The sequence below is a fragment of the Bicyclus anynana genome, chromosome 10 (genome assembly GCF_947172395.1).
Source record: "Bicyclus anynana chromosome 10, ilBicAnyn1.1, whole genome shotgun sequence".
Classification (NCBI taxonomy): Eukaryota; Metazoa; Arthropoda; class Insecta; order Lepidoptera; family Nymphalidae; genus Bicyclus; species Bicyclus anynana.
The window spans coordinates 3608612-3625665 of NC_069092.1; the positions used below are offsets into that span (position 1 = coordinate 3608612).

The 17054-nt window shown below is 35.2% G+C and overlaps 1 protein-coding gene across 1 annotated transcript in view; it reads right to left on the reverse strand.

Annotated features, from left to right (window-relative positions):
* Window positions 1-428: 428 nt before the first annotated feature.
* LOC112049844 (progestin and adipoQ receptor family member 4) overlaps window positions 429-17054 on the reverse strand; it is an 84447-nt gene continuing 67821 nt past the window's right edge. Inside the window, exons 4-6 of the mRNA XM_024087887.2 lie at window positions 15765-15902; window positions 10017-10157; window positions 429-9349 (exon numbers count right to left, since the gene is read on the reverse strand). Coding sequence (XP_023943655.1) covers window positions 9284-9349; window positions 10017-10157; window positions 15765-15902 — 345 coding nt within the window. The 3' untranslated portion in view covers window positions 429-9283. The remainder of the gene's footprint in view (window positions 9350-10016; window positions 10158-15764; window positions 15903-17054) is intronic.

Genomic DNA, 17054 nt, shown 5'->3' on the forward strand with positions numbered 1-17054 from the left:
AGTAGTTAGCCGACGTGGCTTAAGATCATGAATTCCTTAATAAGCTGTTCTTGCAAAAAAATCTCAGTAACATTTACAGTCCGGAATCAGTAAGTTGTATGACGTGATGGGTAGCAGCGACAGTGATTGTACCATCTAGCAGCGTGACGGTGTTCACGCTGCCTAACAAAGGACTGAACTCAAGTCAAGTCAAACAGTGACAGTATAAATAAGAGAGTATTTATACCCTCTTATTTATACCACCAATGTTGCAACAACTTACGAAGTGCCTGCTAGTTTGTACACAATCTAACAATTGATTAAAATGTACAAATAAAAATAATAACTTATTTTTTCATTAGAATAGGTAATAGGAGATAAGCTCACCTTTTCTTGCCTTCATGTAATAAAGCTACCATTATTAGGATTTAGAAAATAAAAAGGCGGAGTAAATTCAAATAAACTTTAATACTCTCATCAACGTCTACAGTTTGAATTCAATCAATTATAAATCCTTTATTATCCTATACATCTCCAACACACGATGTTAAACGTACCGGACACAACTTTCACACTGGTATAAGTACTCGACAAACATATTAATATTCGTAATACTAAAACATTAAAATACTGGTATATTGCTTTTGAATATCACTCTTATGCTTCAAATATTAACGTTCAAAATACTGAAACATGAGCTTAGCGTTGCGAGCCCGTATTTCTATGAACATCGAAGTCATTTATTAGCGCTATTCTGTAACGATGTTTTTAAAACTCGACAGTCTGACTTTTTCGTCAGTATCTCTCTCTATCTAAAGTATGGTGCCAGACAAAGTGAGATGTAGGCGAATTTAAAAACTCAGACTGTCGAGTTATAAAAACATCGTAACAGAATAGTGTTATTTGTATCTAGGCGTATCTTTTTTTTTTAAATGAAAAAGATTTAGCCTCCAAGGTACTCGTAGCTGCACTGTATTTTACCGATATACCTATAGACTATTACCTATTGTATCTATTGTATTGACATTGAATAATACGCAATTTATTAACATTAAAATAATATGGATGAATTCATAGTATGTAGGTTATCTTGTTCTTCATACAAACAATACCTGTAAATAACCTGTGCGTAAATTAACGCAAAATATTCACATGGAATCGGATCAAAATAAATGCATCATATAAAATGACTAACTAGCTGGTACATCGTAACAGAATAGTGTTATGTTGGAACCTACCTTAACAAAACCTACCTTATGTACCTGTTAAGGTAGACTAAGTACGTTGTGATGTAGTTTTACACGCACTCACAGATAGTGCACGCACGCTGAAATATATTATGTCGGCAGTACGCATAGAATAAGGCCGACACGTGTCTGTGTTTGTGTCTCAAACCGCACATCTCTGTGTTTGTTTTAGCTAAGACCGGTAAACGTATGTCTTTTAGTCGATGTGATACTGTTTAATATTTTCGAAGATATATGAGGCTAACACGGCTAAAAACTCACGTGATACAAGGTCGAAGTATGCCCGACTAGTTTCGAACCCATACGGGGCCCTTAGTCATGGGCTGGTTCTTGCAACGCGGCACGATCTAAACTCAACGAGTAATGTTTCATAATCAATTAATATGAATAACACTGATAGTTTAATTTTTTTATGGTGTGTTGTCCAATTTTCCTGATGGTGACACTTTGGGCATATTTTCCCTAACGTGGAAATATTACAACCTGTCAATAATTAAACAGATTGCAGTATTGGTATTTTACGAAACACGTTTTTTTTCTTTATTTCCTATTTATTTGCAAATGTAGGTATTAAAAGAATATATTAATTGCATGCACATGATAATATTAAAATGCGTCAGTTTCTCTAAATTGATCTGTGTATTGATTGATATACCTATTTGTTTGGATTTTCCTGTTTGTGATGTCATATATATAAGTATAGGGTTACCTAAACTTAATCTATTCTGGCTCTATTTTATGTCTTTGTTTGTAGATCTTTACATTAATCGTTGATAGATATACATCGCGATATGATCTAGAGTGAAAAGGCCTAGAGGTATTTTTTTCATTCTTTACAAGTTAGCCCTTGACTACAATCTCACCTCATGAAGTGATGATGCAATCTAATGTAGATGCGGGCTAATTTGTTAAAAGTAGGATGAATCCCATAGGATGAAAATTCACATTCGCTAAATCGTTTGGTAGGTCCTACTTTTAGTGACTTATGGACTTTTATTGGATGATACTAATTTATATAAATGTCGGTGCCGCGGAACTAATCTTGCTGCGGCTTTAGTTCACTGTTCTGTAGTTTTATGGATAACGGGAGAGGTCCTCTAAAATTATTTTGATTAATAAAAAGTCATTATTCAAATTCAAATCACCGTTCAAAGAATGACCACACAGTCATAAATAACAAGGTCATAAGAAGGATTAGAAACGGTCAAATTCTCTGAAAAAAGAACAGCTTTTGGGTATCATTTTCCTTGGTCAATAATCAATATATGTATGTATTGTTTTTCGGAGTCAGTTAAGCAGGTGATTTGTATAACTTAAATTTTTTGAATTCTAATATTTTTTACAACCTGATATTATGAAGGGCGCGTTTACTTAATTTTTTATTACAAAGAGCGGACTATTTGCAAATATGACCCATAAGATATTCATTACGTATTATGTATTATGTATATTCTACTTTCGAAAATGGTTTGGCTTTGGTTGTAGTGGTAAGATGTAGACAGGGGTGTTAGTACTTATGTGAAACTGAAGGACTCTCAGAAAAATAGAAACATGTTTAAAAATTATCGGTTTTTTTGGTAAATGAGTTTTAGTCTTAGGTATAACTGTCAGAAAATCTTAGAGTTTTATGTGTATTAGTAACATATACAGTGTAGGCAGTTAAAATGGTAGCAAATACTTTTCATAAAATATGTAAGTGAAATAATTAATCACTACTTTGAATTGATTTTGTTAAATAGTTAAGTATGATAATCCTATAAGTTTACGGTTAATGTTTTGATAAATAAGGAAAATAATTTAACACTATTGTAAATATGATGTGCTAAGTTAAAATATCGATTTCCAAAAATATAAATAACGAGTTACGTGTTTTGTTTAGATATTTTGGCAGGTGGGGGTGGATATACCACCCTTAGTAAAGTGAGCGTCTATAAGATTTTAACAATAATTTTACATGATATCATCTCGCAAATACACTTGACTTCATCTAAAAAACTATCACAATAAATGATCAAAACAAGAGAACTTTGACAAAAGTAGATACAAAAATTGGAAAATAAAAAATGTAACACTTTTAATGTCTTCGTTATATTATCGATCATCCTAGAGCACTACTTTTGTCAAATTTCTTAACAATTGTCTAATAATTATTGCTTGTTAACTATCTAACTACTAAATTTATCAATACAACTACTTTAAAGTAGATAGGTAATGCAAATTCTATGATACGAGGTAAATTTAAGCAAGACGCAATGTAAGGAATTGATATAGATATCAGGCTAGATTCCTGGTCGAGGAAATTAAAGGAAGCTAACATTAGCTCGGAAATCGAAATGTCATGTAATGTTTATAAATTATTATTATTTACATTATTTCAATGTGATAAAGTCGTTAACATAAAATTAAAGCTGTTTTTTACGAACTTGGCTGACGCACTGCCCGTGTCTGATTGACTGAGTATACGTACTAGACACCGTAAAATAATTGTATATACCGTTCTTTCTCGTGAGTTTGTAAACCCGACGGTTTACAAACTCACGAGAAGAAGCTTGTGAGCCGCAACATACTCCAAAGAACCGGAACTTAAGTGGCTCTGCTCAGAATCCAATGGTTAGGTTGAGTTAGGTTAGGTTTTTTTTTTATTTATACGTTCTTCCTAACAATCTACCGAATAATAACACGTTAAATTGTAAGTAGTATGTTGTGGTTCACAATCTCGCGAGATGGATTATAACCTAACGGTGTTTACAATTTTACGGTGACATATATATAAAACGACTATTCTATTATAACAGATTGTTATAATTTCTTGATATATCAATGCAGGTGTTCTAATTTTTAAGACAAAGGAATAACTATAGAAATTATTTTTACATCATTTAAAAATACAGTTCCTTGGACAAAGAGAAAAAATTTAAAAATACAAATAAAATTGACGTAACATAAAACATTGCATAATATTTATAATATTATACACAATAGTAAATACTCGTACGTACGAGCTCGATACGCGATAGTGTTGCTCATTTGTAATTTCGTGCTAATTATGGGTTTTGCAAACTAATTCATAAAATTGTATGGAATGGGTTTTTACCAATTACAGGCAAAACGTCATAAGTGCATTTATAGTCTAGATATCGGTGAACGTAGACAGTGGCGTTCACAAGGTTTTTATTTAGTAGGGTAGGGATGATACCTACAATTTGCACAAAAAGGGGGAAATTCCTTCTCCAATACTTTAGGATGAGTCTTTAGAATAGGCAGTGCATTTTTGCATTTATGATTTACATAGAAATGCATATACATATATTTATTCAGAGTGGATACTTTCATCGCGAGTTTCCTAATAATTGTAGGCTCCAGTTATAAATTGTAGGCATTATATCTATAACTAGCTGACGCCGCGCAGTTTCACCCGTGTGGTTCCCGTTCTCCCTAGAAATACGGGGATAATATATAGCATATAGTCTTCCTCGATAAATGGAAATTTCTAACACTGAAAGAATTTTGCAAATCAGTCCATTAGTTCCTGAGACTACCACGTTCAAACAAACAAACAAACTCTTCAACTTTATAATATTAGTATAGATAACACAAATTAGTTGCCGTCCGAAGACAGAGGCGAGAGAGAGAGAGATAAGCGGGCGACAGTCACATTTATTCATTCAATCATTAACTGTAGTGCTATTACGTAACGATGTTGTTTAACTCGATAATGTGAGCTTCATATAGGTTTCTTTATCTCTTTCTACAGTATCGTGACAGACAGGGAGAGATAGAGATGAATTTGAAACTCACATAGTCGAGTTATAAAAACTTCGTTAAAGAATAACGCTACAGATGCCCGCACCTCTCTCCCTTCCCTCTGTCGTTCCCGTCCCAAGCGGTTTGCGTATAAATTCAATTACAAATTATATTGTAAACTCGATGAGGATAGATTGACATTAGTCGAGATCATACATTATAAATTCATATATATATATCATATTCTTTAATGAGAGAGTCTCAGCGACGTTCTCGCTAAGTGCTTCTAAAAGTATTCTATTCAATCAATCCTTTGACATACCAGACAAAAAACACATGATTTTTCATACATACAGAGGTATGAAAATCCTGAAGTAGGCTACACAAACACATCAATCAAACAGCAGGGGTAATCTAGGAAGTTGACTCTAAATTGCCTCCATAATTATTATGTGTACAGGCAAGCATGGTAAGTTTTTTCTAGATTATCTTTATTGCAGGGTGGCACGCTGGGTCAATTTTCCCTCCTTGCTTTGCACTTTGTGAGTGGTGTTTAGTTTCAAACAGAACAGCAGGCATGTAGAGAAAATATATAGGTAATTTATATATTTTACAACAATAAAAAAGTCATATAATATAAAATTACCTAGTAGGTGTAGAATACTCGTAATAAATAATAAAAATTAATTGAGGAATAAATGATTACTGTTTCTACTAATTAGTACGAGTAAGTGCAGTTCCAAATTTCCCAACAACTATATAAATAGAACTATCTTGACCGGCGATGACCTCTCAAGACATTGGAACGATAGGAAATGGACAGCTTTTAAGATAACTATTATATCAAGCTACTTTTGATTTATATTTATAACTTCCCTTTCGACAAAATCATAATTATTATAATAACACTGTTTAAGGGAATGATTGGAACGTTAAATTGATAGATAAATTAAGCGAAGTATGTCTTATTTGAACAAATTCAAAATTATATTAACTTAATGTAACTTATTTATTATTTATATATTTACAAAAGGCAAACAATACAAAAAAACCTACAATATCAATAAATATTGTCTATTGACTAGATTAGAATTATTATTAGAAGTATATTGCAGCGACTTAGAGAGAGATGTGAACATGGTAATTTATTGATTTTTACAATAAACAAATATAGGGTAAAATAGAAGACTACGGAAACTCTAAGTAATTAAGATCCAAACTAATGTCCTCTAATTTCACTTTTATAAGTGCAAGGCAATAGCGTAATTTGATCGGATTTCAGTGTAACTATGCCATCAGTCGAAATTTTGTGAGGGTACCCTAATATCTAAGATCCGTCTAGAATTGCTTTATCACTATGAAACCTACGTAATGCCTTCAAATTTACAAAGCGTATCAATTTATCCTTAAAAATATCAACAAGGGCGATTTTCTGGAGAATGCCATGAAGTGAATATAGTTAAAACTAATTGAAATAAGCCTACGGAAGGTTTTTTAAGTCACACATCACTTCATTGTCATCATAAACTATGCCGGAAGACGCCTACTGTACGGGTTTTGACTATTCACTTGTTAGTCACACATTCAACTTGTATTCCACCATATTCAGAACCCATTTTATCGATATCACACCTTCTAGGTCCTAATTCTCTATGACATTAAAAATCTGAAACTGAAACATTTTAACAATACGGTGGTAGATAGATATGAATTTCAAGTTGACTCGAGCTGGAATACGAATGTGGGACCTCCTGGTAAAAAGCAGTAGTAGCATACTGTATCATAAAGGAAGAAAAGTTGGCAAAAACAAATGTAGTTAACACTGCCAATTCAGAAGAGATTAATAGTTTATTTATTACAGTTAAAAGCTTAGAGGAGTAACTAAAACGGACAATACCGAAAAATACCGCTCACTTAGATTACAAGAACTTAATACAGATAATTGAGACCATGATTGATTTAAGTCATAGTGAACTACGGACCTCGAAGAAGGCAGTACCGATCATAATTTTCTATAAACTTAATCGCAACTATAGGCAAACCATATTAACCATTCCGCTCCTGCGGTGTAAAGGTTTGTTTATAGCCTCTCTATATACACTGAAACTGTGACTTTCCTGTGTGATGTGAAGGATAGAGTAGCGGACGGCAGACGCAATAGGCTAGTTGACACTTTTTTAAAATGGGTCTTAAATTAATCATTATCGTTCTACTGGATTAAAAAAACTTTTTTTTTGAGACTTTTATGTTGAATACATAAACTTTAATTTTTAAATATTTTTGACATAAAAAAATAATTTCAAATATTTTTTGAGACAAAAAAAATACAATTTTTAAATACTGTTCGGCAATACGAGCAATGCTGCTATCACTATCAGACATGATGGTCTACATTTAATATGTATCATGACGTCACGTAAACCCGTAAACGCTAAATAATAAAAAGGCTGAGGACTAGTTTGGAGTACTTTAGTATTTAAGTCGACTAAAATACTAAAGCAGTCCGAACTAGGCATGAGAGCATCAAAAAATTGAACATGCCTTAGTTTGACGTTTATTTCTCAAGTGACATCAAATCAAATCGTGACGTCACAAAATTAAATTATGTTTTATAAGAAATCCTTAACTTATATTAATATCAAAATATTTCGGACCCATATTCCATGTACTATAGGAAATTAATATTGTTTATATTAAATTTGTCATGAGTCAACTACAACGACATTATATTGTACCTACGGTCAACTACCATATTCTTTCATTGTCCAACGCCTCTGTCGCATCCCTGCGGTTGAGGGATCAGTTAAATGGTTTGCTTATACGAGCGTATTTGATACCATCATTCTTTTAACCACTTTTGGTTCCTACCCAACGAACACTCTTACCAATATTTCCTAAGATAGGTTTGTTAATTCAATATGAATTTAGTTACGATATAAGCTTGGTAGCCTTATTATACACGATCATCGTTACTTCGGCTTCCATCACGAAACCAAGCACCAAGCATTGCTCTCTTCCTATCTCATTAAGCATCGCATTACACAATATGTATTATTAATTGTACTCGTTAACTTATCTCTACAATTATTATACCTATTAATAACCGTTTATTTCACTATTTATTTGAGTGACTGTTATATTATGATCAATTAAAAAGGGGTTTATAACGAATCTGTTAGAGGAAAACATAAAAATAGGCCATTATATCGTCCACTAACTATTGCATTCTATGTTATTAATATTCCAACAAAATCATATATTAGAACATTAAATCAAAGTTCCAATGTTCTTATAATAATTTCACACTAGGTTATATTTAATTGAAACAGTATTTTGCAATTTAATTATTATAAGTGCGCGGATATGTCTTTTTAATAGAACTTCAAGAGGCAGATTTATTCGTTTCCCTAATAGTGTGCTTACAAAAGTTAATCTCCTAACAAGATAGAGATTTATCTAAATGATAAAAGCTTATTTAGTTGACTAAATTCATAACTCACAGTTTTATGTTCGACAACATCTGTCTTAATTGTAAATGAGTGAAGTAACTCCTTTACAGTGGACTTAGTGAATTATCTAACTCACAGTGGACTAAGTAGACTAACTCATTTCACAGTGGTCATTTTTCGAAGTTTAGTCAGGATGCTATAGGGATTCACTGTATACATCATTGGGAGGAAAGTAGTCTTTTTCAGAGAGCAATCACTAATGTCACAGTGACGTATTAACGTGTACCATCTACATTACTAACATGAAGCTATTGTCGGTGTCAGCCTGCGGTTCAAATCATTATCACGATACAATTGGTATTAACGTACATGTGAGGCGATCGCTAGGTAGCTGGTGCTTACTTCGTTATATCATTTGATCGTTGTTCATTAGAGGGAGTGACACAATACATGGACTCTTGAAGTTCGTGATCGGGTAAATGTGACCACACTGATAGTAATAATTCAATATAAAGAATTAAACTGAATTGTCTTTTAATGACACAAAAATGTATCAAACGAATGAATTACTCTAAAACTTAAATAGACATTTTTAATGTACACACTCAAGACAAATATCTGGTTACGAGAATAGTTTAAGAGTAATAATAGAAAAAAATATTTTCAATATAAAATCGTCAATTGTTTTACAATTAAAATTGCAGCAACTATTGAGGATTTTAAAAGATTTTCAGTAAAATTTAATGAGGATTTTAATTCACTGTATCCCAGATTTTGCACGAATAACTTGATGTGTGGCACCAGCTGCCTAGCTACAAGGTGTGAGGTTCAGGCGATGACGATGTTCAGAAGCTGTGGTCTGCGTCAAAGATTTCGCAGCGGCGCCCGGCAGTCTATGCGAGACATCCACGCGAGGTCTTTAGTTGTCACCTGGAAGTAAAATTAGATTAAGTTAATTAAATATTTTTTTTTGATTACAATAAACACAAAATAAAGGGGAAGAATACAATAAGAAACTTATGCTAATCTATCCTAAATATAAAAATCATGCCCACGTGGCAATAATACTGATAGTATTTCCACATTCTCAGCCAGGCTGAATCTTTGCGAAAATCCTTCTTTTTTTTAAGTCTAGCTAGAAGCACTACGAAATGAATTAAAAATATATAAGAAGATTTTAGGTATTAGTATCTTTTACGAATGTGGGTCCACAGAAACAGGAAATATAAATAAATACCCTTTATCCATATTTTCGGTCTGTGCTCGTTATTCTTTCGTTTACTCTGTGTGCAGAGGTAAACTTTAAATTTTCTTGTATAAATTAATAATGTTATATATATATTAAGTATATTTTTCCTCTGTTGCTACACTGGTATTTTGCCGGACCTTCTACTAGTTCAATTCAATTCAATTCTTCTTTATGGCTTTCATTTGTGCCAACTGGGCACTGTTTATCTCGCCAGTGTCGAGTAGATGGAGGAGGCACGATGGAGATTGTTCGGTGAAGGCTGACAAGTTTATTCTACTAGTTTGCCATAGTGTTTTCACTCTATACTTTTGTTATTCTGTTATGTGGTAAACGCATGGCACTCGTCACCTGGTGCATGGAGTAGACGGCGAGCACGACTAGCACGTGCATGATGTTGTGCGAGTTGAGGCAGCGGTCCACGGTGCCGGGGAACCACTTCTCCGGGATGTGCATGGCACCGATCACACCACCGCCCAACGATACTGCATCCTGAAATATATATGAAGATGTGGTCAGGCCTAGAAGTGATTAAAATAGTAGATAGTGACGGGCTTCGTGGCGCAGTGGTATGCGAGGTGGATTTACAAAACGGAGGTTCTGAATAAAAACTTGTGAATAATAAAAAAAAATTGTAAATAAAGATCATCCAGTAGGCCTAGAATGCGACCAACGGCATCTCTCGTGACGAGAAACAGACAAAATGTCATTGGTAAGGTATTTCCGGTTGCGCCGTTAGACCTACAGGAAAGCTATCTGTATTTATGCTACCAAGTTGCATTGCTGTGTTCCGGTCTAAGGGTTGCCGGTAAAACTCGGATATCTATGTAGAGCATCTATGTTTCAAGTCAAGGAAACAACGCAACCTTGCACTTGCCAAGTGTTACCCAGTTCTAGGCAACGGTTTTCAACTTAGAGCCCCGCTCACTTTTAGAGCCCCCGCTTACTTACAACTTTTAGTTGGCCGACTTAGTTGGCCTATTATAGAACAGCTATAGCGATGTATGACAGCCCGCACACCTGTCCAACTACAACACGCAACAACTAAATCACGCACAATTAAAAAGTCGGCCAACTAAAAATTGTCAGTGAGCCTTAGCATTTTTAACGCAATATCAACACAAAAAATTGTATTGATCAGTGTATTTTGTTGCTGAATGTCAATTTACCTAAATATTTCCACAAGTTAACTTAAACGCGCGGGGCGCGGAATCCTTAGTAACGGTAATTCATTTTACTGTGTCCGTTAATCGGCTTCACTAACCCGTGTCACATTACGGAGTTCAGCTGATCGCAAGGACTGTACTGAATAGAGGTGTTTATTTATTTCTTTGCTAACGTTAGCATTCTGTAACGATGTTTTTATAACTCGGCAATGTGAGTTTGAGATACGTTTGTACTTCTCTGTCTAATACAATACTATAGATAGAGAGCGATATACTAGAATTCGAATTCGAAGCTCATATTGTCGAGTTTTAAAAAACATCGTTACAGAATAACGCTACTAGCGTTTGGTCCGTGTAGATCCTGCGGGATTATCGGGATAATGAGTAGCATATGTGTAGTTTCCAACTATAATCTATCTCTTTACACAATTTCATCTAAATACGTTTCGCTTTGGTGTGATTGAGCAAGTAATATTCATCCAAACTTTTGTAATCATATATTGAAATGAGGTATAATACACTAGCAAACCCTCCACAGTTACACCTGCTTAGTTAACGTTCCTATGGGAATACGGGGATAAAATATAGCTCACATTATTCGCCGATAATGTAACATTTCATTGGTGAAATAGTTTTTTCGCTACTAAAAACAAAAAAAAATCTTTTAGTGTAAATTTCATCATAGAATTCTCGTGATGTTAAGTGATTACCGACCGTGGTCATTTGCAACACTACAAGCGCTGCTAATGCGTTGACATCCCTTAGGGATTAATTAATCCACCCTGTAAATACACATTATGACTTGTTTTGCTTAGTAATATAATATAATAAGTAATATATAATATGGGTTGGGCGGCAGTAGCTGGTAGTATGTGGAAAAAAATCGTATAAATCGGATTGTAGATGTATATCAGCCATCAGTTGAGGGTACAATTAATTTCTATGACTGGTTTGTATATTTTGGAAAAAAAAATCATTTTTAATTTCATAATTTGACGGATAACATTCTGTATGGTTGTTAATTGGAATCTCATGAAAATAAGTTCTGTAATCTTTGGAGCTCTGCATTGCATTATCATCCAAACAACACGTGTAAACAAATTGCAGTCAAATCGCTTGAGGACGGCTGTATAAAATTCAGTTGCAAGATTTGACCTCATTGTCAGAAAAAAAAATCTTTACCCTTGACTTAAACAAGGGGTGTGTTTTTGTCGTATCTGTGTTTGTTTGTCGCATCGTAGCTTCTAAACGAATCAATCGATTATGATGCAGTTTTTTTGTTTGAAAATATATCCTAAGTGTTAATGAAGAGTAAAAACTATTTTCATTCCAATTTTCAGCCAAATTGGTTCAGTAGTTGTTGCGTTAAAGATTAACAAACATCGAAACAAACATCCATACCAACTTTCGCGTTTATAGTATAGTAGGATGTTAGGACGCCGGATGCCTTAACCCTTTAGGTTTAACGGACAAGGGGGACGAGGGACGCTATTTGGGATTTAACAACGCGGGACCCCTGTAGTCCCTTTTGGGTCTATGAAAGTTAAAGCGAAAGTAATAATTAATGAAGCAAGATTCGTATGTCCACAGAAATTATAATCCATATGGCAAAGGTTTTCCATTTTAAATGTGGATTCGTTTGAGAGTAAACATAATTGAATATTCATTTGATATTTCGGTTACAACCCTTTTCGAATGAGCTTTTTATTCTCTTCTTTTGTTTTATTTTGTACGATTTGTCTATTATAAGCTTGCTATTGCTATGGGTTTGGGTATAGTTATCAAGATAATTATCAGCCTATTTTTAGTCGCACACTGAAAAGTTAGGCTTCTTGTTGTTGCTGTTGTAAGAGATTTAGAGCTAAGACCTATCATGCCGTTCCAATGCGGGTTGGTGGGTAGGGAAAACTACAAAATATACAATCTATATATATATATATATAATATTTATTATTTATTATTACTTTATATATATAATATAATAAATAAAAATTTTAAAATAGTGCCCAAATTTTAAATTATTATTTTGTTTAATCAATAAAGGTTTCGCTTTTTAATATAAAAGGCCCTAAAGTAAACCCTATTTACGACTTAATGCTACCTTCGTCCGTCCGTCAAAGTTTTTCAAAGACATGAATAAAATATGTCTTATAAATACTTACCCTTATTTTTCAAGTGAATCATTGTATTGTAAGAATAATGAAGATGATGATTAAAAACTTAAAGTGACGTAATTCAAGATATATACGGAATTAAATGATGCATTACAAACATTTTACATGATCATTATAATTAATTAAACAGTTGTTTACTCTGATATAGCGAAATATTATGTTACCTCATTACCACAGTTCTAAATATAAAAGTGAGATTAAGGCAACAAGTGAATAATAATATTATTAATTTCAATTATTATTCGCTTAGTTTTAACTAAGCTTTTCCTTTACATGTACAAAACATTGTTTATAATTAATTTATATAATCAAATAATTAATTAATTGGCTATCTGTCTGTTTGCAAAACAAGGATATTTATAAAGAACGTACGCGACTTCTAATGATGAAGACATCATTAAAGTCCTATGCGTAGTTTTAAAGATCTATACGTACAAATGCCGGGATCAGGAAGTGACTCATCCTAATATTTTGAGCTTTCTATACCTATCCGAAAGTTAGTTTATTTGGTTTGATATTTCACTTCAGCAAAGGCAACGTGGAACTATATTTTGTAACTTAGGTCATATTTAGTGTGAATAGATAAAGACGTATCCGCAAACAATTTAGCATTCCGACGCAGAATGCATTTATGTATACAACGTTCAGGTATGATGTTGCGTCGAAGCCATTTGCCAGTCAATGGATCTGGATGATTGAGTCATTTTAGATTGTATGTTCATTATTAGGACTAACTTGTCGTAGAATGATACAACGGACCAAGTACGCGTGCCATGTTTTTTTTTAATTTACTGACAGATAGGTAGGCGAAAATGCAAAAGTTTCTTGTGGTTCCCTAGAACCCTTAAAACCACTAAGTACTATGATCATCATTATCAACCCATATTCGGCTCACCGCTGAGCTCGAGTCTCCTCTTAGAATGTGAGGGGTTAGGCCAATTGTCCACCAGGCTGGCTGAATTAAGAAAATTAAATTAAATATCACGTGTCTCAACCGGTGAAGGAAAACATCGTGAGGAAACCTGCACAATATCAGAACATGCAGGTTACCTCACGATGTTTTCCTTCACCGGTTGAGACACGATATTTAATTTCTTAAAATGCACACAACAGAAAAGTTGGAGGTGCATGCCCCGGACCGGATTCGAACCCACACCCTCCGGAATCGGAGATAGAGGTCATATCCACTGGGCTATCACGGCTCTTGATACATTCATAGTACGTATTTATGCAACTCACATGTTCTATGTAAGTTGTGCTTACATTCAAAACCTCAGGCACACGTAAATTAATCTCCGGCTTTGCAAAGTAAATACACAAGGCGCCAAACGCGTGCTAATATATTCCGGCAGGCTAGAGTAGACTGGAGATTTGCCAGTGTTGCCAGTCTACAAATGCTAATTATTGTCACGAGGGAGGTGTTCACGACTACAGCTTGCAGATCCTTGTACCTATTATACGGCAACGATTTTGCCCAAATCGTAATGCACTGTCGGTGTTGCATAAAGCAAGCGTTGCCTTAAATTTTATCTATCAAACAGGTAGTAGGAAGCGGAAGTTAGTTATGAACTTTTAGTTTTTCTTGGATAATAGCAATTAACCAAATATTCCATACATGCCAAAATGCTTACCTCTTCTTTCCATTTTGTACTTAAAGTGCCTATCGTAGTTAAAACTTTGGTTTAAGCATTCCGCTCGTAATATGCAGGTATAACATATTATGCGTTTTAGAAATAGTAATAAAGCACCGTAAGCAAAAGGCGCCTAAGACTTTCCAATAAATCCAAAAAATGGTCTGGATGTCTGCCAGTCAGTTCTGTTCCAGCCCTAACGATATTTTGGCAAACTCGGCGCTCACAACTTTGGTAAAGTTACGTGTTCCTAAAAGGCAATAATTTATTGCGAAGTGATATTTTGGAAACAAGAAGCTTTTCTGCTTGTAACTACTTACAAATCGGTTTCCCTTTATATGCGAAACATTGCTTGTTACCAAATTTGAGGTCAACGTCATAGATTAAACTATTATTCAAACGTTTTCTCTCTTATTTCTCTTGCCACTGGCTGTGACATCGATCGTATCAAGGATATTTTTAGTGTAGATCTATTTAAGTAGGAGGCGTTAGAGTCAGGTGTGTAGATTACGCATCGAGAGATTATCATTGATTGTGTAAGTGCTCCTTAATGGTAATAGCCTCAGTGGCGTCATCAGGGGCTTTAGAGGAGCACAGAGGCTGGATGAGACCTGAAGACAGCAGAAGAGATTCATTACACCGTTAAAGAGCGGAATGACTTTCTAACGGTGTCTCCTTTAAGACTTGAACAACTTAGAAGGCCGTTCGGGAAAGGTATTTTGGCCTGAGTGTGTGTAGTCCTGACACTTCTGTGACAGTAGATCGAGCCAATGTCCGGGTGACGTTAGACATCGGGGACCTCTTTTAATTATTCTTTAGCTGGCCTTTGACTACAACCTCATCTGCTGGTAAGTAATGGTGCAATCTAAGATAAAAGCGTGCTCCAATCCACATTCCACACCCATTTCGCTTGGCGGTACGTCTTTGTCGGTAGGGTAGTAACTAGCCACAGTGGAAGCCTCCCACGTGCCAGATCCAGTTAAGAAAACCAGACCAATTAAGAAAATCTACCAGGACCTCCGTGTTGTAAATCCACCGCGCATATCACTGCGCGAAGCTGGCCGTTTAAAAAGGCCAAAGTTTGCCAATGAAGACGCTGTGTAGCCGAAAGACACTACAAGGTTTTACCTGTAAGAACACATGTAGTATAGCGTGCGGGTCGCCGCCGCCCAGCCGCGCCGCCCGCGCTCCCGCCAGCAGCAGGCGCATACAGAACGGTGCTGCGAAGCACAAGCGCCGCTCCCAGGGGGACCACGCCCGCATCGCCTGCAACACCACTTTATTAGACACATAAACAACATACGAATTTAGTCTGGTCAGTTCAAAAAGTAAGGGTCATCATTCATTATCAGCTGATGGGTGTCCACTGCTGGACATTGGCCTCTTTTTCAAACTTCCAAACACCACGTTCTCGAGCCGCCAGCATCCAGCGGCTCTTTTTCTACCAAGTAAGGGTACGTTATCAACCAATATTCAAAACTTCTCTTAGAATGTGAGGGGTTAGTCCAATAGTCCGCCACGCTGGCCTATGCGGATTGGCAGACTTCATATACGCAGAGAATTAGAAAAATCCTCTGGTATGCAGGTTTCACGTTAGGGGTCACGACCCTCAGTAATGAGGAATACGACGCAAGGAGGAATAGAATCAATTACTTTGTAGTTTTCCCGCGACAAAATTGAAACAACCAAGAAAAACCTGCAAGAAAGTTTTTCTTTTTATAAGAAGCATAAAAATTTGCAATTTATAATAAGTCATTTTATATCATTTTGTGTGTTGTGTGCTGAAAAAAAATTTGGTTTTAACCCTAAAACAAACAAGTGCTAAAAAGTAAAGACTTTGGATGAGTTTTATGCGTGACCGCCATTTGGAAAACCAATTTCAGGTATGTCGGTTTCTGTACAAAAAGTTTCAATGCTTTTGCAATCTAAACTGAAATTGGATGGAAAACGTAGCGACGAGCGCAGTGCTATGACTAGACTAGAAGAAGGAAGCTTTTGATTGGAAACCAGTCAGTCTGCAAATTACATCCGCTAATGAAGAATGGGCGTTCGACGTAGGGCAACACTTTTTCTTAGCAAGCTCTGCGATGTGTTCTTTTTTAGGGTTCCGTAGTCCACAAGGAACCCTTATAGTTTCGTCATGTCCGTCTGTCCGTTCGTCCCCATTTAGCACAGAGACTATTACTACTAGAAAGCTGTAAATGAATGAATACGTAAATTAAAAATGTAAACAAAGTCGTAACGTAAAATCTACTACTTCCCTACATGTAAAGTGGAGATGAATTTTTCTTGCTAGTTTATTTCATAGTGTCATCGTTGGATAGGCATGTCTTTTCTTTGGTAGGGTGGTAACTAGCCACGGCTGAAGCCAACCAATTAAGAAAACCTTAATCGGCCCAGCCGGGGCTCAAACCCGGG